Source organism: Phacochoerus africanus, chromosome 1 (assembly GCF_016906955.1).
Source record: "Phacochoerus africanus isolate WHEZ1 chromosome 1, ROS_Pafr_v1, whole genome shotgun sequence".
NCBI classification, from domain to species: Eukaryota; Metazoa; Chordata; class Mammalia; order Artiodactyla; family Suidae; genus Phacochoerus; species Phacochoerus africanus.
In genome coordinates, this window is record NC_062544.1 from 134,654,586 (window position 1) to 134,682,238 (window position 27,653).

A 27,653-nucleotide genomic window follows, 5' to 3' on the forward strand; every position below is an offset into this window, starting at 1 on the left:
TTCCTGTTTCTCCAACCCCAAGACCCTGGCTACCACTTCATGCCCAGAAGTTGGATTTCTGGATCATATAGTAGTTGTCTCTAATTTTTGAGGAATCTCCATGCTGTTTCTCATGGTGGGTGTACCTGTTTATATTTCCACAAACAGTATATGGGCTTTTCCTTCTCTACACCCTTGCCAACACTTACCTCTTTTTGATAATAGCCATCATAATAGATGTGAAATGTTAGCTCATTGTGGTTTTCATGTGCATTTTCCTGAAGAGTAGGGATGTTAAGCGCTTTTTCTTGTACATGATGGCCATTAAATGTCTTGGTTGCAAAAAAATCTCTGTTCAGATCCTCTGCCCATTTTCAAATAAAGTTGTTTCTTACTATTGCATTGTATGAATTCCTTATGTCTCTTGGAACCGTGAGACTGCCACAATGGGAACTCCTAATGCAGTCTGCAAATAGAGATGGTTTTATTCTTCGTTTCAGACATGGTTGCCTTTTTTCCCCCTTGCCTAGTTGCTTTGGCTAGGACTACCACTACCACTAGTGAGAGTGCACATTCTTGTCTTATTGACATTAGAGGAAAAGCTTTTAGCTTTTTGCCACTGTGGGGGCTTGTCAGTTAACTTGTTTTTAAAACATTTCTATTTAAAAAAAAAAAAATCCAGTTTATCCTCTTAGTTTCATTTTATGTAGATGGAGATTTTCAGGAAGGGTTATCCATTTCAGTGTTGATGTGTTCATTTTTCTCATATTCAGACAATTCTTGGACCAGAATACAAATCGTTCTTGCAGTAGATGCTATACTTCTAGTGTTTATTATTTTGCTTCATTTTGACTATGTAGATGCAGAAAAATGTTTTCTAAATAATTATATCTTTATTAGTAATTGTAGCCCATAACACTGAAGCATACTTTAGAATACTAATAAAAAATTCTCTCTATATATATGAAATAGCACAAAATAGACACCTACCACACTATAAAAAAACCAATATTGCAAACACTGTAAGGACACTTGGAGCTTTACCTTTAGACTCTAAAAAGGATTCTCCAAGATGAAACCTCTGTACTAGAATATACAATAATCTGCCGCCACTCCTGTGTCAACTCATTTTATATAGCAGTAACAGATTATAAAGAGTAATCATTTATGTGTGTTCACTCCAGCCTCTTTAAAATGGTATTTCATTGCTGCTTTTGTTTTGCACCACATGGGTTGGTCTCTGGGTCCACATGGAAAGGTTTTTTTGTTGTTTTGTTTACTTCACTTTTTTCAATGAACAGACGACTACACCAGAGAAAAAAATTCTAGATCACATTTCTACAGCACATTTTCCTGTATGACTGGAAATTATTCATAAGGTAGATTTTAATGCTAATGAATGTTTATTTTTTGAATGAATTTTAGATTTTAGAATTTTTCTTCTGCTTCTTCACACACACACACACACACACACACACACACAGACACGCTATTTTGTTCTTCACATTTTGTGAGAGTTTGGTCTTGTCCCTCTGATTTTCCCAGCCTTAGGGTTTTTGAGAAACCAGTGTACTTTCCAACTAAAGGGATTGTGTATTGCAGTGCTTTTCAAAGGGTGCAGCTCCCCCACCTCCAGTTCATTTGGTAGTGTCTAGAGACATTTTAGCTGTCACGATTTGGTCAAATTTGTGGTAGGAATTACTGCCATCAAGGTGTAGAGGGCCACAGATGTTGTTGAACATCCTACCACAATGGAGAACCTGCCAGCCTAAAATGTCAATAGTGCTGAGTTTGAAAAATTCATTTACCCATGTTAAACTCCTTCTGTCTTTAAGGTCTATACTGTTCCACTTCCTTTTTCCTTACTCTGCTCATGCTTTTAAGGTCCACTTAAAGTCCAACTTTGTCCTGAAGCTTTTCCTTGATGTTTGTAAACCTGCCTTTCATCTCTCCTTTCTCCGGGTTCTGTTATACCATCACTAACATCTTTGCATGTAAAAGTTTATGCAGTCTTATTTCTATTTATTATCTTTTGTTTTCCAAACTATTTTTTTTTTAAATTTTTTGTTTTTGTCTGTTTAGGGCCGCACCCGTGGCAGATGAAGGTTCTCAGGCTAGGGGTTGAGTGAGAGCTGTAGCCACTGACTGGCCTATACCACAGCTACAGCAACACGAGATCCAAGCTGTGTCTGCAACCTTCACCACAGCTCATGGCAACGCCAGATCCTTAACCCACTGAGAGAAGCCAGGGATCAAACCCGCAACCTCATGGTTGCTAGTTGGATTCGTTTCCGCCACACCACGATGGGAACTCCAGAACACTGTTTCTTGAACTTATTGTTTTAATTGGTAGGGAGAGATCAGTGTGTGGAGGAACATCAGTCTTTAGCCATATTAGAATCCTTACCACAAATATACAGGTTGCCAAAGAAGAAACCCGTTTATACTGAGGCATTATCTGAACGTTAGTGTTACCTATTGAAGCTTTATTTTCCATATGATGAGATCTTTTGTGTGTACAATCATCATTAGGTATTTAAAACTTTTTGAAAAATTCACTTTTAGTGGCAAGTACTTTCTCTTCAGAATTTGTTTCATAATTTTATTGCTTTGGAGCAGGTATTGTCCCATTTTCGAATATGAGTTTCTGAGCAAGGAAATGTATAGCGTTTCAAAGATAATATTTAAATGGGAACAATTAGATAAATATTTTAGTGTCACTTAAACATTTATATAAAACAGCAACTTTTGTTTTTGTAGCAGTTGGTATGAGAACCCAAAAGTTATGTTCATAATTGTTATACAGAGTAACTTTACTTTTTCTATATTACAACGAGAGTAAGAAAAAGACAATTTTAAAGAGGCTGAGTAGGCAATGGTTTTTGTTTTGTCTTTTCTTTTTTGGCTGCCCTACAGCCTATGGAGTTCTTGGGCCAAGGATTATATTCTAAGCTGCAGTTGCTACCTGAGCCGCAGCTGCAGCAATGCCAGATCCTTAACCCCCTGTGCTGGGCTGGGGTTCGAACCCTGCATGCCTGTGCTCCCAAGATGCAACCGATCCCATTGTGCTATAGTGGGAACTCCAAGTGGGCCGCGGCTTTTAACTGGGGATACCTTCTGCCTCCAGTGAACATTTGGCAACATTTATAGACATTTTTTATTGTCAAAACTTGAAGGCGGCGGGTGTAGGTTGGTCGCTGCTGACTTCTGATGGGTAGACATCAAGGATTACTGCTCACGGAGTTCCCATTGTGGCTCAGCGGTAACAAACCCAACTAGTATTCATGACGATGTTGGTTTGATCCCTGGCCCTGCTCAGTGGGTTAAGGATCTCGCGTTGCGGTGAGCTTTGGTGTAGGTCACAGAAACGGCTCAGATCTGGCATTACTGTGGCTGTGGATTAGGCATTGGCTGTGGGAGTAGGCTGGCTGCTGCAGTTCCAATTCGACCCCTAGCCTTGGATCCTCCATATGCTTCAATTGTGGCCCAAAAAATAATTTTAAAGGATTACTGCTCAACCATTTTACAGTTCATTAGGATATCCCCTTTTGATGAGGAATTATCGGGCTTACAGTGTCAGTGATGCTAAAATTGAGGAACTCTGGGGAGAGGGATTGCAAAAGACTTACTCAAACTGAAAAATGTCTTGTGGCCAGTAAACATAGGTAAAAAATACTCGCTAGCAATCAATAAAAGGCAAATTAAAGTGTTTTTCTACTGTTAAACATTTAAGTGTTTTGAAAGCATGCAGTTTTCAAAATAGGTTTTTCTATATTGACAGCACTGTAAATTGATGGAGTGTTTCTCAGGGACTTTTGAAAATATGTATCTAAAATGTTTATATTATGTACTTTTGACTTGGTAATTCCACTTGATTGGAATCTGTCCAAGATAATAAACAGATGCCTATGTTGGAAATTAAGATAACTCTGGCTCAGGTCGTCAGTGAGACATGTGGACAAGGAGAAATTTCGACAAGGCTCTTTACTTCTGCAGAAGGGCACGCGTACTCCAAAAAGCATGCACTTGGAACAAAGGACTCTCCCTTATTTATCCCTAACACAGGTGATTTACCTGTCCTCTTCCCAATGGTCAGGTCAGGGCGCACATTCTTCCCGGTTGGCCTGAAACAAATTGTTGCTGGGAAGAGGTAAAGAGGAAAGGGGTCGTACGGGGTGTTTCAGCTGAAACCGGAGCAAAATGGAGTAACCAAGATTTCCTTTGATAGAAAAGACATTATGTTACTTTCCACACCTACAGAGTTTGTTATTGGGATTTTAACCATAGTTATTTTTAATTGTAATGTGCTGGAAGCAAACCTAAATTCTTTTAAAAAATAAATATTGGTGAAGAAATGGAGTAAAAATGTACTTTAGTAATGATTACTGGGCACATTATGGACAGTTTTCATTTTGTTTCTGTCTTTCTGTGTTATATAAATTTTTCCAGTGACTATCCTATTTATGGAATCAGAAGAAGGGAAGACAGACCAAACATCTTTTTAATTTTTAAACTCTAGTAAAATTTTGTAGTAGTTTTGTCATTTCTCAAAATATTTATTGAAAAGTCTGTGCATATAGCAAGTTCCCATTTATGCGTGGGCCTGTTTCTGGACTGTCTCTTCCACTGATATATTTTAATATTTGCTCAGTAAAGTATAATATATATACTTTGTAATTATGCAAAAGGAATGCTTTTTAGATTGGGGCCCCACTCGTAGAGGTTTTCTGAACTAGTAATTTGTATTTTTATAGTTCATGAAAATGTCATGATTTTGTGTAAGCAGTTGTGTTCTTATTTTTGCTCTTCTTTCACTCATGTAATTCAATATTCAGATTAAATATACTTGTCTTTGTTTGCTTCATTCAGAAAGTTAAGGCTGAATTCTTTGACACTTTGTGTCCTGATTCAAAGTCTGTCACTGTGTGTCAATGACTGGCCCATTAAATTTCCTTTGTTTTCTTTCATTCCTCTTTTTCCATATTCCCCTTTGCTTACAAATGGTACAGTATGTGCTGTTCCTTGGAGGTAATTACAGCACTCCCGTGTTCTCTTTTGTTAGCTTTCCACACAGATTTTGGGTGGAAACAGGCTAAATAGGGAGTAATCTTAGTAGAATTTGGAACTGTAAGAGGCAGCAAGTTAGGATGTGACTTGATACTTCCCCCTAAAATGTTCTAGAACTGGCTAGGAAATAACAGTTGGATTTTGCTCTTGAACCTCTGAAAAAATACCTTTAACCTGAGCATTGTCAGGGAAATATGTTCGTTTTAGTATAGACTTGTGAGTTCCTTTGGAAGAAAAAGGTCATTGTGGTGTTGGTAGGAGGATATATTTATTTGAGTTGTTTTGCCTTTCTAGAGGAAAAGCTGCATAAAGGGAAAAGTGGAAGGGAAAGAAAAGAAGAGGGAGTTGAAGTTACTTAAAAAAATTAATGGATAATGAATTTCATTAAATACTTAATTCTAGCCAAGTAGATTTAAATTCTGAGTATGTATTTTATCTTGGGAGGAAAATTTTATGTGAAAGAATTGATTCTCAAGTTGAATATGTGTTTATGTTTCATGAGCATCTGTTTAGAGTAATTTATTTTCATTTAAAAATAAGGGTTTTTTTGTTTGTTTTTTAGTTTTTTATGGAATGAGTACATTACTAGGAAAATTATTTTTGTTGCCAAATTTTTAGTTGATTTATTCATGGCCTGGTTTTGTGCTCAAATTGCATAATTTCCAGTGATGCATTTTCTACTTTTGTTTTTATCAGATGGTTGTGTTGCGTCAAAATGCATTCTTCCATTTTTTCCACAAGTATTTTTTCTATTGTATATGGCACAGTAACTTTTGAATTGCATCTCAGATCTGATTTAGAATAACTTTACCTGATACATTCGAAACTTAAAATACAAGTTGTACGTAATTGATTTTATGGCATTTAATTCCTGACTGATCTAGAGTCTTTGATGCTCCTCATAGTTTTGCCTTACCTACTAGTTTCCTTCACTTCTCCTCTCCCTATTCCTATTAATATGTTGTTGATGTTTGGATGTCATGGGTAGATTTGCAGTTAATGGGAAGATGGGTTAGAAAACTGTGTGTGTATGGAAATTCTAATTCGTGAAACAGGTTATGACTAAGTGGGTGATTGTTAAAACTACAGGAAGAATTCTTAATTTAAGAAATGAAAAGTTTAAGACTCCTATTTCAGTAACCTTACCTGGTGTGTTTAAGTATTAGTTAAATGTCTGTAGGGAGTGTAGTGAAATTTAAAGATTAAATTTTAGTAATCACTGACAGTAGTATAGTACACAGAAATTAATATTAGGCAAGTCAAAAATTACAATGTGCCACCTCCTGATTGTTAAACCTCAAATTCTCCTTCCCAGAAAAAAACTTGGGAAAGGAGGGAAAAGGTAATTATATAAATAGCTTTAAATAATGACCCTGAACGAATTTTTTAAATAATAATAAAATTTACCTGCCATGTAATTCACTCATTTAACAGAGTGGAGTTGTCAGGTTACATATCAGCTCTGTTTAACTTTTTGAGAAGCTGCCAAGCTAAACTTTTCCAAAATGGCTACACCATTTTACATTTCCATCCATGTATAGGTTTCCACTTGACCTTCATCCTCTCTAGCACTTGTTATTGTCCATCATTTTTATTATAACAGCCTTAGTGGGTGAGAAATGCTATCTTGTGATTTTGATGAGTACTGGCTAATAATGTTAAACATCTTTGTGTGCTTATTGGCTATTTATCTGTCTTCTGAAACTCTGCAACTCATTAAACAATAACCTCTTACCCATTCCTTTTCCAAGCCCCTGGCAAATGCCCTTCTGCTGTCTCTTTGAATTTGACTATTCTAGATTACCTCTGACAAGTGGAATCAAAATATTTATTCTTTTGTGTCTGGTTTACTTCACGGGTTTAGCATAATGTATTCAAGATTCTTTGTTGTAGTATGTGTCAGAATTTCCTTCTTTAAGGCCGTATTTCATTTTACATATATATTGTACATTTTGTTTATACATTTGGGTAGTTCCTACCGTTGCGTATAAGTGAATTTCATGCGATTGAGTTTCTGTTTTCACATTTTTGGGGTGTCCAGAAATGGAATTGCTGAATCATTCGGTAATTTTTGGGATGTCCAGAAATGGAATTGCTGAATCATTCGGTAAATTCTTTAATTTTTTTTTTTTTTTTTTTAGGAGGACCCACCATACTGTTTTCCGTAGTGGCCTCACCATTTTATATTCCCACAAGCAATGAATAAGGGTTTCTTTACATACTTACTGGGCAGTGGTTGTTATTTTATGTGTGTGTTTAAAATAATTAATGTAATGGATGTGAATGAAGTTCTATCTTCCTGTGATTTTGATGTTCATTTCCCAAATGATTAACATTTAATCTTTCCATTTGCTTGTTGGCCATTTGTAGATCTTTAAAGAAATGCCTGTTAATATACTTTGCCCATTTTTTTATAAGTTGGTTTGGTTTTTTGCTGATGAGTTGTGGGAGTTCTATATATATCCTGAATATTTACACTCTACCAGATGGGTGATTTGCAGATAGTTTCTCCCATTCTGTGGGTTGCCTTTTCACTCTTTCTGATAGTGTTCCTTTGATGCACAAGGTTTTTTTGTTTGTTTTGTTTGTTTTTATGACCACACCTGAAGCATATGGAAGTTCCCAGGCTAGGGTCTCAATTGGAGCTGCAGTTGAGGCCAGCCATGGCAACACTGGATCCAAGCCACACAAGAAGGTAATCACTACTAGTATTGTTTGGTATTGCTGCCTTGATTTGTGCAAGTATCGTCCGTTTTACCCACTGCTGTTTTTGCACCTATAATCGTTGCAGATGTCAACTCAGTGAAAAAGTCATCTCTATTCTTAGGGAGACAGCTTTGACCTCTTGGGCCACACTTAGAGAATTGCTGCCTTAGTTTATAGGGTTGCTGGATGGAATGGAAGAGTGACTATGGAGTAGTGGTCTTATCTTGCCTGAGTAGTCTCTTGTCTAAGATGTTTGGAGAAATGGTTGCCATCCCTCACTCTTGTATTTCCTGTAATTTAGGCTATTCAGGCTGGTATCAGCATAAAATTTCCTTATATTAGTGGTAGAATGTGAGGGGACAGGGATAAAAAGATGTTAAATTCATGAATAGATATGGAATGTACATAAGGATATTATGTATTTTTACTTTGCAAGATACATTTTGGATAGAACCCTATGATAAATACTTTTTAAATGACAAAATATTTAAAAAATTAGTTGAAAGCAAAAGAAAAAGGAGAAATTAAAGGGTTTTTTTTTGGTACTTATCAGATACAAGACAAGAAATATTTACTAGTCTTATAAGCATTATGGCTTGGATGATAACAACTTAAGGTATGGAGTCATTCTGATTTGTCCACTTAAAATTATCACTGTAAAGTTGGGCTAGTTTCTAGTAACCTACTTTAAAATGGGGGCAGTAACACCTCCCTGGTTAGGTTTTTATGAGGAACAGAGTCAAAATAATGTTTTAAAAATGTGAATGGGACTTAGACAATAAGCTTTAATTGAGAAATAGTTAATTTTAAAGATTTTAAGCTGAGATTTAGATTTTGTTTGGGTCGGGAGTAGGGAGAATTTAGAAGGAACCAAGTTGGAGTGTGTGAGTCATATTGATCAGGCCTGGTACAGGATACTGAAGAAACACATTCCCACTACTTCTTGTCCAAATCTTAAGCTGTATTTGTGCTTTGTGTTCAAGCTACATGGTATTACATTTTCAAAATTTTTTGCTTATAGGATTCAGTGGTCCCAATTTAAAGGCTATTTTATTTTCAAACTGGAGAAAGTGATGGATGATTTCAGAACTTCAGCTCCTGAACCAAGAGGTCCTCCTAACCCTAATGTCGAATATATTCCTTTTGATGAAATGAAGGAAAGAATACTGAAAATTGTCACTGGATTTAATGGGTATGCATTTAATTCTACTTTTAAAGGTTTAATTTTTAGCTGAACAGTGATTGTTCTCTAAGTTCTGACGTGTCTGGTTCTTTAATAACTGACTATCCATTAGAATAAATTCTGTCTCTTGTGGTATATATAGTAGTTACTGATTTCCAGCTTACATATATTTAAAATAGTTACACCTTTTTTTTTTGAAACTCGAATCATCTTTATATGGTTTTGTGGCATTTTAGATTTTAAATGTGTATGACAGTGGAAATGATATCAGGAAATATTTAAAAATTTTTTCTTTCCATTTTTTACTTAATGTTATAAATCTTTATACTTTGTCTAGAACCTGTTTAACATTGAGATAAGTAACATTTCTTTTAAAATGAAAAATAACAATTTATGGAAGAATTCAGCTTAGTGACTTTTTATTTTAAAAACATTTTTTGGAGTCCTTTTTTTCCCCTCAGTAAGTAACCATTTTAGCCCTTTGTAAAACAAGGCTCTGGAAAGTTACTCTTCACTGAAATGAAACTGACCTTTAAATTGCTGTGTGTCATACTCTATGTTGTTTTAAATATTTCTCTTTTTAGGACTTTGTATTTTTACGGTTTCCTTCATTGAAGGAACGAAGTATTTGTAAAGTTGAATTGTTCAGTATTTAGATTGTTATTAACAATTTGGGTGGTGACAATACCTAATCTGATGTATTGTGTCTGTGTTAACCATGAATTCATATTTACGGTCAGTTTTTATTTGAAGGGATTTCATTTGTATTTTTAGGTAGCATAAATGCTTTTGTTTTTTTCTTCAGATACTAATGACATGGGATTTTGCAACAAGATAGTGTAATTCAGATAACCTTTTGCTGTATGTACTGTTCCCCACTTTTAAGTTTGTTTGGCTTAAAATATCAAATCCTTAAGCTTTGGTTTTAGGTATTGTTGCCAAAATACTTTTCTTTTGGGAGAAATTAAAGCTTTGTCTTTGAGCTGCCCTTGGGGATTTGGAATTGGAGACTTACTTTCACTGTCTACCCTGTTGTACTACTGAACATTATTTAATTGTATGCATATATTTACTTATAAGTACTAATTTTTTTTTAAAGCCCATACCCAGATGAAGCCACATGCTATGTATTAGAAATATGTAAGATTTACTGTTGAAATGAATGTGCCTAAGAGTACCTCTTGGGTGTTTTTTTTTTTTAGGGCCTCACCTGAGGCACATAGATGTTCCCAGGCTAGGGACTGAATCGGAGCTGTAGCTGCTGGCCTGCACCACAGCCACAGCAACGCCAAGCTGCCTCTGCCACCTACACCATAGCTCAGGGCATCACTGGATCCTTAACCCACTGAGGGAGGCCAGGGATTGAACCCGCTTCCTCATGGATACTAGTCACATTTGTTTCTGCTGAGCCATTATGGGAACTCTGTGGATATTGTTAAATAGTGCAGAAGCAGATAGGTAGTACTTAGATATTATGGGAACTCATCTTTTATTTCAATGAATTATGGCTATCATTTTAAGATAAGAGTTACAATGAAACAGGTCAGATTATACCACTACTTTGTGAGTGTGAAGCTACTTTACTTGTGGTTCTGAATTAGTAATACTGTTTTCACTTCTTTCAAATTAAGCTGGATGAAACACAGATATATGGGTATTAAATAAATTAAATATTTGTAATTTCTTAATTTCTGAAACAGGTTATTGACCTACCTTTGAAAATGACTTGGTCATTAACTGCCTAAGCATAATTAAACATAGTTGCTTTTAAAACATTTTTCATCTTTGAACCATAAATGTTTTGTCTGTATATTGATACATGCTACATTGAAATATGTATAATATTTTTCAATTTCACTTTTGTGTTTTGAATATACACAGATTAGTTGTTGGCTTTTAAAAGATATTTTTGCTGGGAGTGGTAGGTAGAAGTATCATTTTGTATTTTTTTTTTCAGTACATGTAAGTTTGTCCTTGCCAGCATACCTTTCCTGCTATTTGTAATAGATTATCTTTCAAATTATAAAAGTGTCATAAGTGTGTTGATAGTTTAAAAAGATCCCTAGTTGTCCTCGGAATATATAGAGAAAAGAAACTAGGATAATGCTAGTTATAGTTTAATTGACTCATCTTCTTTTTTTTTGTCTCTTTGCTATTTCTTGGGCCGCTCCTGCGGCATATGGAGGTTCCCAGGCTAGGGGTCGAATCGGTCAAATCGGAGCTGTAGCCACTGGCCTACGCCAGAGCCACAGCAACTCGGGAACTGAGCCGAGTCTGCAACCTGCACCGCACGCAGCTCATGGCAACGCCGGATCGTTAACCCACTGAGCAAGGCCAGGGATCGAACCCGCAACCTCATGGTTCCTAGTCGGATTCGTTAACCACTGCGCCACGCCGGGAACTCCTGACTCATCTTTATATCGGTATATTTACAGCTTCTGTGTATTTGAATTATTTTCTACTATAAGAATAGATTATATAGTTTGTTTTCCCTGTTCCCATTGGTGGTGGATGTTTGGCTGTTACAAGTGCAAGTGCGTACAAGTGTGCATCCTTGTACATAGTTTTTTGTGTTGGTGAATGTCATATGTTGAATATATGTACAGATTGTTGCTTTTTTTTTTGGTTTTTAGGGCCGCACTTGCGGCATCTGGAGGTTCCCAGCCTAGGGGTCCAATCAGAGCTGCAACTGCCAGCCTGTACCACAGCTGTAGCAAAGCCAGATCCAAGCCCTATCTGCGACCTCCTCCACAGCTCAGGGCAGTGCCGGATCCTTAATCCACTGAGCAAGGCCGCAACCTCATGGTTCCTAGTTGAAATTTGTTTCCCCTGCGCCATGATGGGAACTCCTAGATTGTTGCTTTTTTTTAATTTGTAGAAAAGGAGTTAATAGGTCATAGTGTATGCACACTTAAAATTTCTATTAATACTGCCAGATAGACCTTACAAAATGTGTTCATTTATGCTTCTGTGTGTATATAAAAGCAGATAGTTTATTTTTTCAATATTTTTGTGGGTGTGTGAATTTGTGTCTCTTTGATTGCAAATGAAATTGAACATCATATCTTTGATGAATTGTGGCTTTATATCTTTTTTCATTTTTCTTTTGCTGATTTTCTTATTGGTAAGTTCATATTGTTACTGTTTTTGTTTTTGCTTTCATCTAGTAAAACCTCTATTAAATACTTCAAAATACTTTGGCATGAAAAGATTATCCATTTTCCAAAATTAGTGTTATTAGTATATAAATATTCCCTCTTCATAAAGAGGAAATTGTCAGTTCACTTGATTGATTAATCTGCTTGATCGATTGTTTGCTTGATTTCCTGATCTTGGATACCAGGGGTGACTATCTTTTTCATTACAAGGCCTAGAATAGTGAATGCCTGAACATCATAGCTCTCAAATAGATATTGAATGAGTGAGTGAAAGGAATAAAAGCATGTTTCTCTATCTATATTTTGTTTAATGGGGCATGGTAGATAGAAGTCCATAGTTGAATGCTTAAAGGTCTTTAAAAAAATTTTGGTCATATTATCCTTTTAAAATTATTTTTGAACTTTAAAATTTTATAGGAGAAAATGGATTGTAGCTACTCTCCAGAACTGAAGTTAAAGTTTCTTAGGTGAGAAAAACCAAAAATTAAAAATCAACAAAATTTAAAATTTCAATGAATGGTCAATTAAAAGACATTTGTTAGCGTTTTATGCCCTCTGTGTGGGATTAATACGGGTTTACTCACACTGGGGCCATTTATGAAAATCCTCTTCCTATCAAAGATACCATGAATAAATTTAGAAACTGCTTGTAGCTAGTAGTTCATTCCTATAATGGTACACAAAGATTTTGAGAGGTAGAGAGAATATAACTTAACTTACATTCCTGGTAGTTTAGAAAGATCATTTCCTCTAAAGTAATGAAATGGAAGAATAATGAATTTAAATTAATTGCTTACATCTTCTTCCACCTTTGACAGTCTCTATTAGACCTAAGATCTCTAAAGTAAGCAGTAAGTCTCACTTATGGTGAGTAGTTGACTGAAAGGTCATGGCTATGTATTTATGACAGGGTTTAAGCAAAGTGCACAACAATTTCACGCCTAATAATCTTTAATTGTTACATCATCTCTAAGGCGTCATTTTGTAACTGAGGAGTGCTTACCTTTTGTCATGTTAGTCTGACTATTGAATTTCCTCTCCAAAGTTATTTTAATGTACATAATTGTGTTTTGCCTAAGTCTTAAAAACATTCATGATTTTTTCACATATGTGTGTGCACAGATACGTTTTAAGTTTCTACCCTTGAGATTTTGCCTCTTCATACTTTTTTAAAAGGTTCATATGCAAAGTTTTTAATACTTGTAAATCTAGACTTGTAGATTCAAAACATTCACTCCTTTTCTGATTTTGTAATGTTTTACAATATTATTACAATCTTATTATAAGATTACTCAGGAATGGGAAGAGGGGTTCTATCTAGCCTTTTGTACTTTGTTCTTTTCCTCCTGTGACCTGTTTTATTGCTTGCTGGAGTGTCTACTCCTCTGTTCAGAAAAAAAAGAGTTTTTGCATTTTTTGTTAATTATTTGTGTGAGTATTTGTTGAGCATATTGAATCTATTAGGTGAAATTTTTTTTTGTCACTCCTTTTCTTAGTATAACTAGTTCAGAATAAGAATTATTTAGTTAACTTCCCTCCTTACTCTACTTCCTGCCTTGCCTTGTTTAATAGAAATAGAGTTTTATGTGATTTTCTTTCCCATAAAATATTATAATTGAAAGAGGAAATAGCAGAAGTATATTTTTTCTTAAGACATTTATTTGATGTGAGGAAAGTTTAGGCGCTACAGAAAATGATAAATTTGATTAAAACTTGACAGTTGCTATAGATTTGTTTTGGTGTGGGGAATAGTGCAGATACTAGTTCAGGGTTACTTAAAGGAGTTAATTTTTCATTTTCCTAATTTTTTTTTTTTAATCTTTTGAGGGCTGTGCCCTCGGCATGTAGAGGTTCCCAGCCTAGGGGTTGAATTGGAGCTTTAGCCGCTGGCCTACACCACAGCCACGACAACTCAGGATACACATCTGTAACCTACACCACACGGCTCACGGCAGCGCCGGATCCTTAACCCACTGAGTGAGGCCAGGGATCAAACCTGCAGCTTCATGGATACTAGGCAGATTTGTTTCCGCTGAGCCACTGTGATGGAACTCCCTCAAGAAAAAATTTTCTTAAGTTTTTATACTTGCCATTTTACAGTGCTGTTTTCGATAAATTTCAGAATTTCTAACATTTGATATAAGGTATAAAATATATTCATATTAATATTTATGATGTGCATATTTATATAGATGTTAAGTAAAGCCTGATACAGAAACAGCATGTTTAAGTAAGATGATGTCGCTTTAAGTAAGGTGATTTCTGACTTATTTAGGACTTGGGTAAATAAAAACTTAACCCATTTAACCTTTGATATTTAAGAGATATTTAAGTTAGTTTCCACTTAAATGGTTCAGGTAGTACTCAAGTAATTCTGTAACAACCAAGGCACAATATAAATATGGCCATTGGGAAAATTACGTCTTTATGTATAAAACAAAAGTAAATTGTTATATTAGCATTTTTTAATAGGATGTCTGATTTTATGGTTATCTCTCTCCTTTTTTTTTTTCCTGCCCTTTTTTTTTTTTTTTTTACAGCTGCATCTGGGGCTTATGGAAGTTCCCACGCTAGGGGTCTAATCAGAGCTCCAGCTGCCAGCTTACACCACAGCTCACAGCCAGATTCTTAACCCACTGAGCGAGGTCAGGGATCAAAGCTGCATCTTATGGATACTAGTCGGGCTCATTTCTGCTGAGCCACAAAGGGAACTCCTGATTTTATGGTTATCTCCTTAGTCTTTTACTCTGATGGCCTCTGTATTTTCCCTCTTTGATCTTATTTTTATGAGTCATGCTCCTTATATAATGTAGATTTAAAGTATAGGTTATCTGATTTTTTTTTTTAATACTAAGACTGAAATGTGCGTTTCTTTTTTTTTGTATGTATCTAAAAAAATACGGCATATCTTTTTTTTTCCTTTTTTCTTTTTAGGGCTGTACCCGTGGCATATGGAAGTTCCCAGGCTAGGGGTCAAATTGGAGCTGCAGCTGCTGGCCTACACTACTGTCACAGCAATGCTGGATCTGAGTCATGTCTTTGACCTACACCACAGCTCACAGCAGTGCTATATCCTTAACCCACTGATCGAGGCCAGGGATCGAACCCTCATCCTCAGGGATGCTAGTCAGGTTTGTTTCCACTGCACCACAGTGGGAACTCCTTAATTGATACATCTTGATGATGAGACATTTATACAGATTAAGATAACTTAAAAGCAAAATATAAATTGTAGTCACTATAATCTTTCTTAGGTTAAAATACAGTATAAAAAATTTCTACCTTTAGGGCTTAGTGTTATTGTTTAAAATTTGCAGGTTTTGCTTAGATTCTTTCTTTGATATTTAGCGGCTTTCTTGGTATTTGAATTCTCATAGTGTTTAGGTATACAAGATTTCATTTTTTTTTTTTAAGTCAGTAGATGGGGCCAGATTGCAGAAAAATTCAGATCTGTAAGTCATGTAAAACGTATGATCCTATTTGATCAGGTTTGTTACTTTCTTTGGAATAAAAAAGAATATTTTTAAAAACATTTTTTGTATTATTGCGCTATAGCTGGTCTTTGGAGGGTTTCTGCGTTTTCAATCTACAACAAATACTACATGGGATTTGGATGATGATAGGAACTAAGATTTATTGAACACTTGGTAAAATATTTCAGACCCTAAGTGATTTATATGTATGGCACCATAGTCATTGCTCATGATAATCACATGAGAAGTGCACATTTACAGTCCTTGACTTCCAGAAAAGGACATGAACACTTGAAGAGATATATTCACTTGAGCAAGGTCTGCTAGTGGACTGGCCAGTATTTTTGTTTCTAAAACTACACTACCTAATATGTAATTTGTAGACATTAAAAGTAGACTGGTTGATTGTATTCTGTAGCATTTTTTAGTAATAACAGTTTGAAATACTTAATTTTTTAAAGTGTTATTGGATATTATAGATGTACATTTTTTTGGTTTGCACAATAAAATGGAAGCTGGTCATATCCTAAAAAGTTTTTCTTTCATTTCCTTAGTTTTCATTTTATGTGGGCAAAGAAGATGATAGATTTGGTAGTATTTTTCAGAGTAAACTGAATGCATTTTATTTTGAATAACCCAAGGTATTTCTTTCCTCCTTTTTTTCTTTTTTTGTCCGTGCCTACAACATGTGGAAGTTCCTGGGCCAGGGATTGAACCTGCGTCACAACTTTGGCCCAAGCTGCTGTAGTGACATTTCTGGATCCTTAACCCACTGCACCACAAGGAAACTCCCTAAAATACTTTTCTAGTAAATGATTTTATAGTACACCTTTGCTAATGAACATCTTCCTCCATCCTCCTCATTTCAGGATTCTGGTTCACATTTTTAATTGAGTGTTAGTAACATTTTTTTTTCTTTTTTTTCTTCTTAGCATGTGTGTTAATTTAGCTAGTGATATTTATTGGGAAGAGTGTTAACATTTTCAGGACTTAGAATAAAGTGTCTTTGTGTGCTTATGTGTAGTGAAAGAGTAACAGAAGGCAGAGCTTTCATATAGTGGTACCCAACATTCATTTTAGATTTATCTGGTTTATTTTTATACCTGCTTTTAAAGACCCACCTCAAATTAAGTTTTCCCACATTTATGTAACCCTGGCATACATTTTATTCTGTTTCCATAGCACCATATATATAATTTTATTAGTATTTATTTTTGTAATTTTTTTCATTTGTAGTTATTTACACTTCTGACAGGTCTGCTATTGAGTATAAATACTTCTAGCTGATAATAGACTTTCTGGTTATATAAAGGCTAAGAATAAGAAGTACAAACTTTATGGAGAGACCTTCAGTGCATTGTCAGAATTACTATGTTGTTTCCAATGGTTACCTTGATTTACAAGGAATGCTGTTAATTTTAAGGCTGTTCACTTGAGGAAAGGGGAAGTTGTCTAACATTTTAGTGCCATCTATTGGACACTTGGTAAAATGACTTTAAAAGCTGAGAGTGCCTAGGAATTGTTGCTAAGAATATGAGAACTAAACATTGTTTGTCCAGCTAGAAAACAAACACATGATTTTTACGTATGCGTGGGTAGTCGAAGAGAAGGCATGGAATTTGAAGTTTGAGAAACTGGGTTTGAGTCTTGTGCTATTAATCACTAGCTGCCTTACTTTGTGGGGGAGAGAGTTTTGTGTTATCAATAAAACTTATTAACAAAAACAAAAAACTTTGTGAATGATAACTATTAATTTGAGGCTTTTAAATTGTCTTTTTAAGGAGAATAAATAGATTTGTGTGGCAAATACTGAAGTCTTAAGCTTATGTTTACTTTTTAGCTGCATTTGTCATATCTCTGCTCACATGTTTGCTGTTAATGTAATTCTAAGGCATGCTAATGTATGAGATAAAACCATTATTTATAAAATGATTTTAGGTCCAATTTATGTTTTATATTTGCTATGATCAAGTGAAAGTTTCATTGTGGTTGTGGTTGAAATATTTGGTGAAGTTAATAATAAGGTACTTACCAAAATATTGAGTGTATTTGTAGGTGTTTTAAGTTTGATGAAACATGTAGGTTGTATATAAAATTGTAACTATGAAACAGAACTATTTTCATTGGTATCATTTGTCAGCTGATAAGAAAACATTTATAGTTTTATTTGTGTGCCTAAGAATATTTGGGAAAGTTTTCGTAAATAAACTCATTTGATTATTTGTGATTCCTCTTGTAAACTTAAAATTGAATTGTCATAGTTCAGAATTTTAATATTTTCATAGTTTTGTAGCTTTCTCAACTTTGGATGTTCTTTCTTAATGCTTTTTAAGGCAAGGGAGGGAAAATTGTTTCTTTTAAGAGGACTGGTGTGCTTATTGTTTTGCCTGTTTTTAAGTAACTCACTCATCCATTCATTCATTTGTAGTGTTTTTGTTTGTTAGACTCAAAAAATCCTTTAATGATTTAATAGGAGTTTCTCAACTACTCTGTTTTATTTTAATAGACAAGTATATCAAGAACAGCTTTGGTGATAAAATTCATAACCACTTCTTTTATGAACCAAATGAATTCTTAATTGTTTTCAGAAATGAATCTCCACCCATGAGACATTCATAATAAGAACAGAACAAATGAAAATTCAGTCTTTTTAAAGTAATGTAGCATTTTCTTTTGTAGCTTAACACAGGGGTGACTGTATAAAGCTTTAAATAGCAAGAGTAGTATTATTCCTAATTTCCTTGATAATTAATAACTTCAAACAATAAAATTATATTCTTTTGCAGTATACCTTTTACTATTCAGCGACTATGTGAATTGCTAACAGATCCAAGGAGAAACTATACAGGAACAGACAAATTTCTCAGAGGAGTAGAAAAGGTATTTATTTTATTACTGGAATTATATTAAAATGTGTATAATAGATTTCAGGAAAGTACTTTGAGTAGGTTCTGTTTCAGGCACCGGCTGCCCCAATATTTTAATACAACTTTGTATTGTGAGATAAATAGGCAAAACAGGCAGCAGATGGCCAGGAGCCTTCCACTCAGCTTCCCTGCAGAACTAGAGCAGAAAAACACAGTAGATACTCAGGTTTCAGTTACATTTGGTACAAAACAAGCAGGATCAAACTGCTAAGTTCTTTAAAGGCTAATTCCCCCAGTACCTGAGGGATATTGAGTCATACCTCTATTCTTCAGGAATATGGAACATTAGTAGTCCCCCTCTTCATTTTGTTTGCAATACCCTGATTGAAACTGAAACAGTTTCAAAATGTGCAAAGGATGAGGGAAGCTACTTCGATCTGGAGTCAGACAACACGCACATTTCCTTGAAATAGGTTTTTCAGCCTACCTGAAGTATTTCCCAAGTTGTTTTCCACATTGTGTTCTAAGTTTTAGAGAAAGATTTAATAGGAGAGAGGCAAAGGAATACTTTAGATCAGTTAAGTTTGGGAAAAGCAGTTGATTATTGTCTCTTGGAAATTCCTAGTATACCTCAACATATTAACAGTTCTGAGAAGTTCTGTAATTATTATCTTAATAGTAGAGGGTTTTGCAAATTTGTTTATCCCCAGAATTAATTTCTTCAGTTTTAGAGTTCAGAGATACGTTATTTGGAAAATCACTCATACAAAGCATAGATACTAAGAAAGATACAGATCGTGTTTAAGAATGAGGGAAACATTAGGTTTTTAGGTAGGTGAGGGGATGTTAAAAGGGCATTCTGCATAAAGGAAACAATCTGAGAAACAAAGACATCCATGTGGTTGAGGGAAGGAAAAGCAAGAAATTATTTTGTCTGGAGTAAAGAGTGAATGAAAGAGCCCTGTGGGAACCAAGACTGGACCTTTAGTTTTGCTAATTCCCTTGGTGACTGATCCTGAAATACAGTCCAGTATTCATTTTGGATTGATACGTTTTGTTGAGTTTCTTCTATACCTTCAATTTATTAATAAGATTCTAAAGGGCAGGAAACTGAGATGATTCTTTAGTACTTATTTTCAGCTCAGAGACTTTAAATAATTAAATCTTTGGCAATCTCTGGATGAAGAGGCAGTGTCACAGTAATCATAGTTGTGTGACCATGGAGTTTCTTGTCCACAAAGTGTGGATTATAAGTCTGTGAGAGGAGAATGAAATGTAAAACATGTACTTGGGCTCAGCAGACTTTGAATGAATATTGACTACCCTTAAGAAAGCTATTATCAGGAAGATTTTATTTTAAAAGAGGTTTGAATCTCTTTCCTTGAGGTGTATGACTGTACACCTCATGCTTTTGATTGGGTACTGCTTTTATAAGGAAATTCTTTGCAGTAGCCCTGAAGACTTCAACTTCTTAAGTATTTGTTTTGATTCTATCTAAAATAAGAGAGCGTGGTTTCATTCTATTGCGTATACTATATAATGTCAGGACTCCAAAGTAACTGGAGTAGAGTTTAAAAGAGAGAGAGACCGGCCAAAAAAGCCATAGTTTAGAAGTTCCCACTGTAGCACAGTGGCTTGGTTTGCTGTGGAGGCTTGGGTTGGATCACCAGCTTGGCCCAGTGGATTAAAAGATCTGGCATTGCCACAAATGTGGTATAGGTTGCAGCTGTGACTTGGATTCAGTCCCTGGTCTGGGAACTTCCATGTGCCTGGCCATAAAAGTAAACAAAAAAAACATAGTTTAGTAGAATATTAGATTTTAGTCTTTTGTTGTTCTAGTTTTTGTGTAGTAGTTTAGTTGTTAGAATTTTTTTTTTCCCTTTGGTCTTTTGTCATTTTAGGGCCATACCAACGGCATCTGGGCGTTCACAGGTTAGGGATCTAATTGGAGCTACACCTGCCGGCCTATGCCACAGCTCAGATTTGAGCCTCATCTGTGACCTTACACCACAGTTCAGGCAACGCCGAATCCTTAACCCAATGAGCGAGGCCAGGGATCAAATCCGCAACATCATGGTTCTTAGTTGGATTCGTTTCTGCTGTGCTACGACAGAAACTCCAGAAGTTTTAATTTTTAACTGTTTATTAGTGAAAACAGAATAAATGGAAACTTAATACCAGGGTGATTTTGAGAAATTAAAAACACATAATTAGGAGTTCCTGATGTGGCTCAATGTGTTAAGAACCCAAGTTGTGTTCCTGAGGATGTAGGTTCAATCCCTGGCCTCCCTCAGTGGGTTAAGGATCTGGCATTGCCATAACCTGAGGCATATGTCATGGATGCTGCTTTGATCTGTTGTTGCTGTGGCTATGGTATAGGCCAGCAGCTGCAGCTCCCATTCGACTGCTGGCCCAGGAACTTCCGTATGCTGCAGGTGTGGCCGTAAAAAAACAAAACAAATTATTAAACTTCATGTTGTATTTTTCTTCATACTAATCACCAATTTTTGTTATTCCAGAATGTGATGGTTGTTAGCTGTGTTTATCCTTCTTCAGAGTAAGTATAAAGATTTTTCTTCTTCTAGTATATTCTTATTATTAGAGAGTTTCTAATATATTGGTCTTAAAAATAGGTTGCATTTATTTTATATGTAATTATGATAACATTTGTAAGTACTTAGGAATCCTACCACCCAGTCCCCTAGGTAGAATATTATTAATGACATTACCTATATGTTTTTGCAATGAAAAGATTTGTATTAAAGAGGTTCATGATTTACTGCAGTCTTAACATTGTTGGATTCATGTACTGTCATGACCTTCAGGACCTTGGGATCCCATCCTAGATGCCTCTCCAGGGCATAACTCATTGGTTTTTAATAGCTACTTGATGACATCATTCTTCATGATGTAAAAGTATTTCCATTCTTCAATTTATATAGTAAATTAAGATAGCAGTTTAGGGTATGCTCCTTGGCACGACTGATATTTTATTATGAGTGGATGTTCTGGGATTACAGGTTTAGCAGTGTCCGTGGCTTCCAGTGAATGCCAGTAGTGTCCCCCACTTCCCCCCAAAAATGTCTTTAGACGTTGCTAAATGTCTCTTGTGGATGAGGAATGAGGGACGGGGGATTATAGGAGGATGTTGCCTCCCATTGAGAAACATTGGTTTAACGGTTAAAGTATCTCTGATTTCATAGAACAACAATGAATTTCTTTTTAAAACTCTTGAAGAATATACCTGTATGTTTTAAAGAAGATAGTAAGATAACCCCATAATTATGTGATTTCTCTCAGAGGTCTTTCATTTGCTTCTGTGACAGTGAGATCTTACCAAAGATCTTTTAGGCCCATGATTCTTATCAAAATTAAAGAACTAAACTGTCTATAAAAGTATTTGTTCTTTTTTCATAGGAAGAACAATTCCAATAGTTTAAATCGAATGAATGGTGTTATGTTTCCTGGAAATTCACCAAGTTACACTGACAGGTGAGATTATTGATTTTTATTATTCAGAGTTGCAGTTTCTTAATTTTGATTAGGAAAATCAGTATACTTTTAAAAAATTTTGAGTATTTTATGGAGCGTATAGGATACCAAACAATTAATTTGATAACCCATGGTTCTGAAACTCAAAATTACAGCAAGTATTTCTGTGATGTGTTCAAATAAATCCTGGGAGGGATGACATTGCAAAAATGGGAAAATGATGTTCATTTTTCTTACTGCAGGTCTAATATAAATGGGCCTGGGACACCGAGGCCACTTAATCGACCAAAGGTTTCTTTGTCAGTCCCCATGACAACAAATGGCTTGCCTGAGAGCACAGACAGCAAAGAATCAAATTTAAAGCAAAATGAGGACAAAAATCACAGGTTTGTATGCAATTTATATGTTTTTTTAAAGTTTTCATAGAAAATTAACATTTACTGATTTTTTTTTCAGCACTCACTATTATTATTTACAATTTACTGTTGTTTTAAGGGCTTGCAAAGGTTTTAATGGAATTTAGAAGGGCTGTGGCTTCAGTTGCAGCATTAGTAAATGCTGACAGTAGAGAAAGGGCTTTTAAAAACAGCTAATTTGGAGAGATCCTATTTATAGGTCTTAAGTAAGTGGTCATGACAGATTATTTTGTTTGTGAAAGTTACTTAAGATACTTGTAAATGAGTAAATTTTTTGAATCATTTTTCACTGTAGATCATCAAAGGATACCTTTTTATTTATATCACATCTTAAATTTTCTCCATCATATTAAGGTAGAGAAGATTGAGTGAGGAGAATTAAATAGTATGTCCCTATGGAAGACTTGTAGTTTTATTACAGGACAGTTAACTTACTGGAGAATTGAACAGATAGGTCATGTAACTTACTGTCTCATTCCTAGTGGGAAATATTTATTTATTAAACAATTTAGGTCTCCTTGAAATTATTCTCAGAGTTCCCGGTGTGGCTCAATGGGTTAAGAACCTGACTAATATCCATGAGGATGCAAGTTTGATTGCCAGCCTCACTTAGTGGGTTAAGGATCTGGCGTTGCATGAGCAGCGATGTAGATTACAGATGTGCCTTGGATCCTGCATTACTGTGGCTGTGGCATATGCCGGCAGCTGCAGCTCTGATTTGACCCCTAGCCTGGGAACTTCTATATGCCGAAGGTGCAGCCCTTAAAAAAATAAAGAATGAAAAAAAAACCTTTAAAGAAATTATTCTCTTGTGTTTTTCTTTCCTACATGTTATAATTTAATTTGGACATTGAAATACAGTTAAGACATTATTAGACCGTTGTAAAAATAAGAATGTAGAAGTTGAAGAAAGTCTTATTAATGGACACTTTAAAAAATTATTTACAGTGACTCTTCAACATCAGAATCAGAAGGTTCCTCAGTGAGCCCTATAAAAAATAAACATCCAGATGAAGATGCTGTGGAAGCTGAAGGGCATGAGGTAAAAAGACTCAGGTTTGACAAAGAAAGTGAAGTCAGAGAGATGGCCAGTCAGACATCCTCCAGTGAAATTTCTTCAGATATGGTAGAAGAAACAGAAGCTCCGTCTTCATCTCAGAATAAAGACAAAGAAAGTAGTTGTACCAGGCAGCACTGCACAGAAGAGGATGAAGAAGAGGATGAAGAGGAAGAAGAAGGTATTTAGAGACCATCTGTAAAAGGGTGGAGTAAGGAGATCCTCAAAATTCTTGTACTTCATTTTTGCGTGAAAGAATTTAACATAATGGAACTCCTTATAATGCTGATGTTGGGCTTTTCTCCCACCTGTATGTAGTTGCCGCTGAGTTTCAGGGGATATGATTTGAACTATAGAATATCAGAATTCATGAAACTTAACAAACTTAACTGTGGAGGTATTTTGAAAAGTAAATTTAACTACAACAACATTTGCTTATTTTTAGAGTCTTTTATGACATCAAGAGAAATGATCCCAGAAAGAAAAAATCAAGAAAAAGAATCTGATGATGCCTTAACTGTGAATGAAGAGACTTCTGAGGAAAATAATCAAATGGAGGAATCTGATCTGACTCAAGTTGAGAGAGATTTACATTCTGAAGGTAGTGAAAATACAGGCCCTGTAAGTAGTGGTTCCGATTGCCATGAAACAGAAGAATTAGTAGGATCCAATTCCAGTAAAACTGGGGAGATTCTCTCAGAATCAACCATGGAAAATGACGAAGCCACAGAAGTCACAGATGAACCAATGGAGCAAGACTAACTGTTTAGAAACATTTAGATGCAGTATTTTACATACAGTTCTGGTTTTACACTGTATAAAACTTTTATGTAATAAAGTGGACCTTTAGTTTTACAGGAGAAGCAGGTTGTAAAATAAAGTACTTTATGGGATAAATCCTGAAAGAGTTGTACATGTAAGAACTGTGACTATCAGCTCCTCTGGGTCCTGCTTACCGCTGACTTTTTTGGGGGCGGGGGGGGGTGGGGGGGGGTCTGGTCAAATCAGTGGTTTGTGTATAGATTTTTTTTTAATTTAGAATTAAAATTTTTAAACTGGAAGATAATTATAATTTTGAAAACTTTTTGGAGATTATCACATTTAGTTTATACATCATACACAAGAAAGCTTTTTGTCTTGTCTTTTTTTCTGACAGCACTAGTAGCAGTTTTCATATTTTGGTCATAGTTTCAGCATTATAACATGTGAATTATAGGGTTTCATGCTGGTTTCCAGATTTTATTGTTTGTGTACAATGGAACTTTAAGTCATATATACACATACATATATATATATTATTCTAAGGGGGGGGAAATGTTATATTTTTCTGTTTCTATAAGAGATGAATACAGTGGATACTTTTTCTATTGGTAATGATTGAGTTCACCTCTTTCAGAAGACAGTTTCTTTCTCTTCTGAGTAAATTCAAATAAAATCTGGCCCTTCTGAAACCCTGGAAATCTTAAGTCTGTTGAAATACCAGGTTAAACACATTCCAAGACATATGTTCAAACTAAAATTCTTTTGTATACTTCTGAGGTGCCTGAGAAAAAGACTTCATTATTTATGAGAAAATGTGCTTTATCTTGGAAATTGTGTTCACACATTAGCTTACTATTTTGTAGAATGAATGCTTCTAAAGCTGACATGAGACCATCTCAGAAGGACCGGACAGGTTCCTTTACCTTTTGCTTGCTTTTCTGAACATTGTGAATATTACACATTTCTTTCTAAATTATTCTAGAGTATGCAAATGTCAGTGATATGATGAAACACCACTGTACTGGAAGAATTAATATATTACTTTAGTAATGTACCCGAGCTAAATGATGAAGCTTTAGAGGTGCATAGAAGCCACCATAATTTGTATGACATTTTGAAGTGAATTAAATATTTTTGAACATGCTTCTTCGACAGCCAGTGTTATATTTTTCAGATCAACACAAAGCACAATGATTACTCTAAACTCAATATTTTCAAATTCACATTTAAAGTCATGCAAGCTTCAACTTCCCTGTCTAAATTACTGGCTGCCAAATTTATACCTGTTTCTTCAGCTGTACCTTTTGATATTTAGAATTTTTAAATTTCTGTAAAGTAGATTTTGTAGAATGTAATGTGTTCACTGCCTTTGTGAAACGGTATATAATTGTATAATTTCTGTGTGTAAACTGAATGCTTGGGCTTTCAATACAGTATTCATATAAAGCAATAAATATTAATGTTATAAAATATTCGAGTACATTTTTATCAAAATATACAAGAATTCCTTTTTTTAATTTCAGATACCTGAAGTACACAGATGAACTTATAAAACTGATGCAAACATTTTCTGACACTGTATCGTATGCTCTGGGGTGATTTGGGCAGCGACCACAGGTTTTGCATTTTTGACTACTTCAATTGCTATGACTAAAAATACCAAAATTAGCTGGCTCCATTTGTCTGTAGGGTATTATACTACTGACTGACTTGACTGTCAGGTTCACAGCAGCTAGATGATGTATTTGTGAATATGTCTTATAGTTGAAATAAGAACTGGATATTGACTTACTGTATCCAAGAGGGAAGAATCACAAGTTGTAAATTTTTTAAAAATTTTTGCAAAAATGTTAAAATGAAGCAAATTTTAAATGTGACATTCATTTGTAGTGACCTATTCTTTATTTTGTTGAGGGATATTTTACCAATGAGAACAGATTTTAAACATTTTAAGTTTAGAAATTTTGAAGTTTTCTTTAGAATATTTATGAAATTATTGTCAATAAACCTATTCTTTAAGATCCTGAGACCTTTTGATATTTTTATTTTAATTGTGCCATGGACCATTTGTAAACTGATTGATTTACTTTTGTTGGATATTAGTTGAAGGTTTAGCATCATGACTTTGAGGTCTGTGGTTTTATTTGTAAACTTGCAATTACTATTTTTGCAAGGGCAAATGTATTTCTTTATTAAATAAAGTACAATAATGGTGAATGTACCAAAATGCCATCACTCAACTCTATGAGAGATCTGCATTTTAATCTATAGTTTAATAGTTTTAATATTTATTAGATATTCTTATGTTGATCTTAGATCAAACTTGTTGCTGTTTATACAGATAATTGTAGAATGCTTATGGAATATTTTCTTTAGCGTAGGTGGAATACTTTAGTAGTTAAACCAGGAAACCTTGTTCAGCTGGTTTAAGATATTGATGCCCGTTGGGAAGTAAATTTCCTCAAGTATGCATAGGTGCACTTACACAGACTTTGCTTCATAAAAATGTCAGTTCTAATAGTAACTGATTGAGATGTGTATTTTTGAAAGGCTAATTTTAGGCACATTTTTCTTAACACATCAGCAAAGTCATATTATGAGATCTAAATGGAAAATTAAGACCTCAGTAATTTAAAATACTATTTTCTGTTTGGCCTTGAGCAGATTGTTTACCTGTTAGACTCTAGACTCTGAACCCAACATGTGAAAAGATTTGAAATGCTGATGAAAGTGAGAGTATATATAATGTTTTTAGCACTTTTCCCTTAAAAGAAAGTGAAACATTTATCCAAGTGCATTAAAAAAAAAAAAGGTATCTTTCTGATTTTGAAAATGTTGGAAAACAGAGATGAGTAGTGGAAAATGCCATATTTTAAATGTTGATTATTAGGTAAATTTATTTCACTTAGAGTTTATTATAACTATTCCTTTCAAAAGTGCGGCTGGAGCAGTGGAATTGCCCATCAGAGCTTTAAAACCCTCTGGGTTGGAAAGGCATCCCAGAAGTCCTGGGTCAGAAGGTGTGGCCTGTTAAAGTATGGAGGTTCAGAGTATTGTGTTTTGCTGTTGTAGATAGGCATGTACTTATGCATTTTTGCATTTGTAAAATCAGCAACTTTTCAAATAATGTAACTGTAATATACTAGTTTACTTATAAAGGTACTTGGGGCAGAATCTGAAGCTATGATGTTTGATTATGAGAAATGTAACATGGTAAGGATGAAAATGCAACTTGTAGAACCAAAGGAAATAAAAATTTTGAATAGTGTTTCAAAATGTCTTCTTAACAGGAATTTCTTAAATATATTGGTTTTTGATCAAATGAAGCTCAGTTCTCTCTTGAGATTTGTGCTAATCATAAAATGGATGAATGCAAAAAAACTTGTAATTTCATATGGAATTATTATAATTAGGTTTATTGGATTATTGGCCTAGTAAGAATGCTAGTATGTATTGGTTAGAATACATCTAATATTTCACATTTTAAAAATAA

General features: G+C 34.8%; 1 protein-coding gene across 1 annotated transcript in view; it reads left to right on the top strand.

Annotated features, from left to right (window-relative positions):
* The window catches only part of PPP4R2 (protein phosphatase 4 regulatory subunit 2), a 51,927-nt gene extending 25,546 nt beyond the window's left edge, over window positions 1–26,381 (top strand). Inside the window, exons 3-9 of the mRNA XM_047779242.1 lie at window positions 8,774–8,944; window positions 18,353–18,446; window positions 20,953–20,990; window positions 21,851–21,925; window positions 22,168–22,311; window positions 23,290–23,579; window positions 23,844–26,381. Of these exons, the coding sequence (XP_047635198.1) occupies window positions 8,774–8,944; window positions 18,353–18,446; window positions 20,953–20,990; window positions 21,851–21,925; window positions 22,168–22,311; window positions 23,290–23,579; window positions 23,844–24,160 (1,129 nt within the window). The 3' untranslated portion in view covers window positions 24,161–26,381. The remainder of the gene's footprint in view (window positions 1–8,773; window positions 8,945–18,352; window positions 18,447–20,952; window positions 20,991–21,850; window positions 21,926–22,167; window positions 22,312–23,289; window positions 23,580–23,843) is intronic.
* The last annotated feature ends 1,272 nt before the right edge of the window (window positions 26,382–27,653 follow it).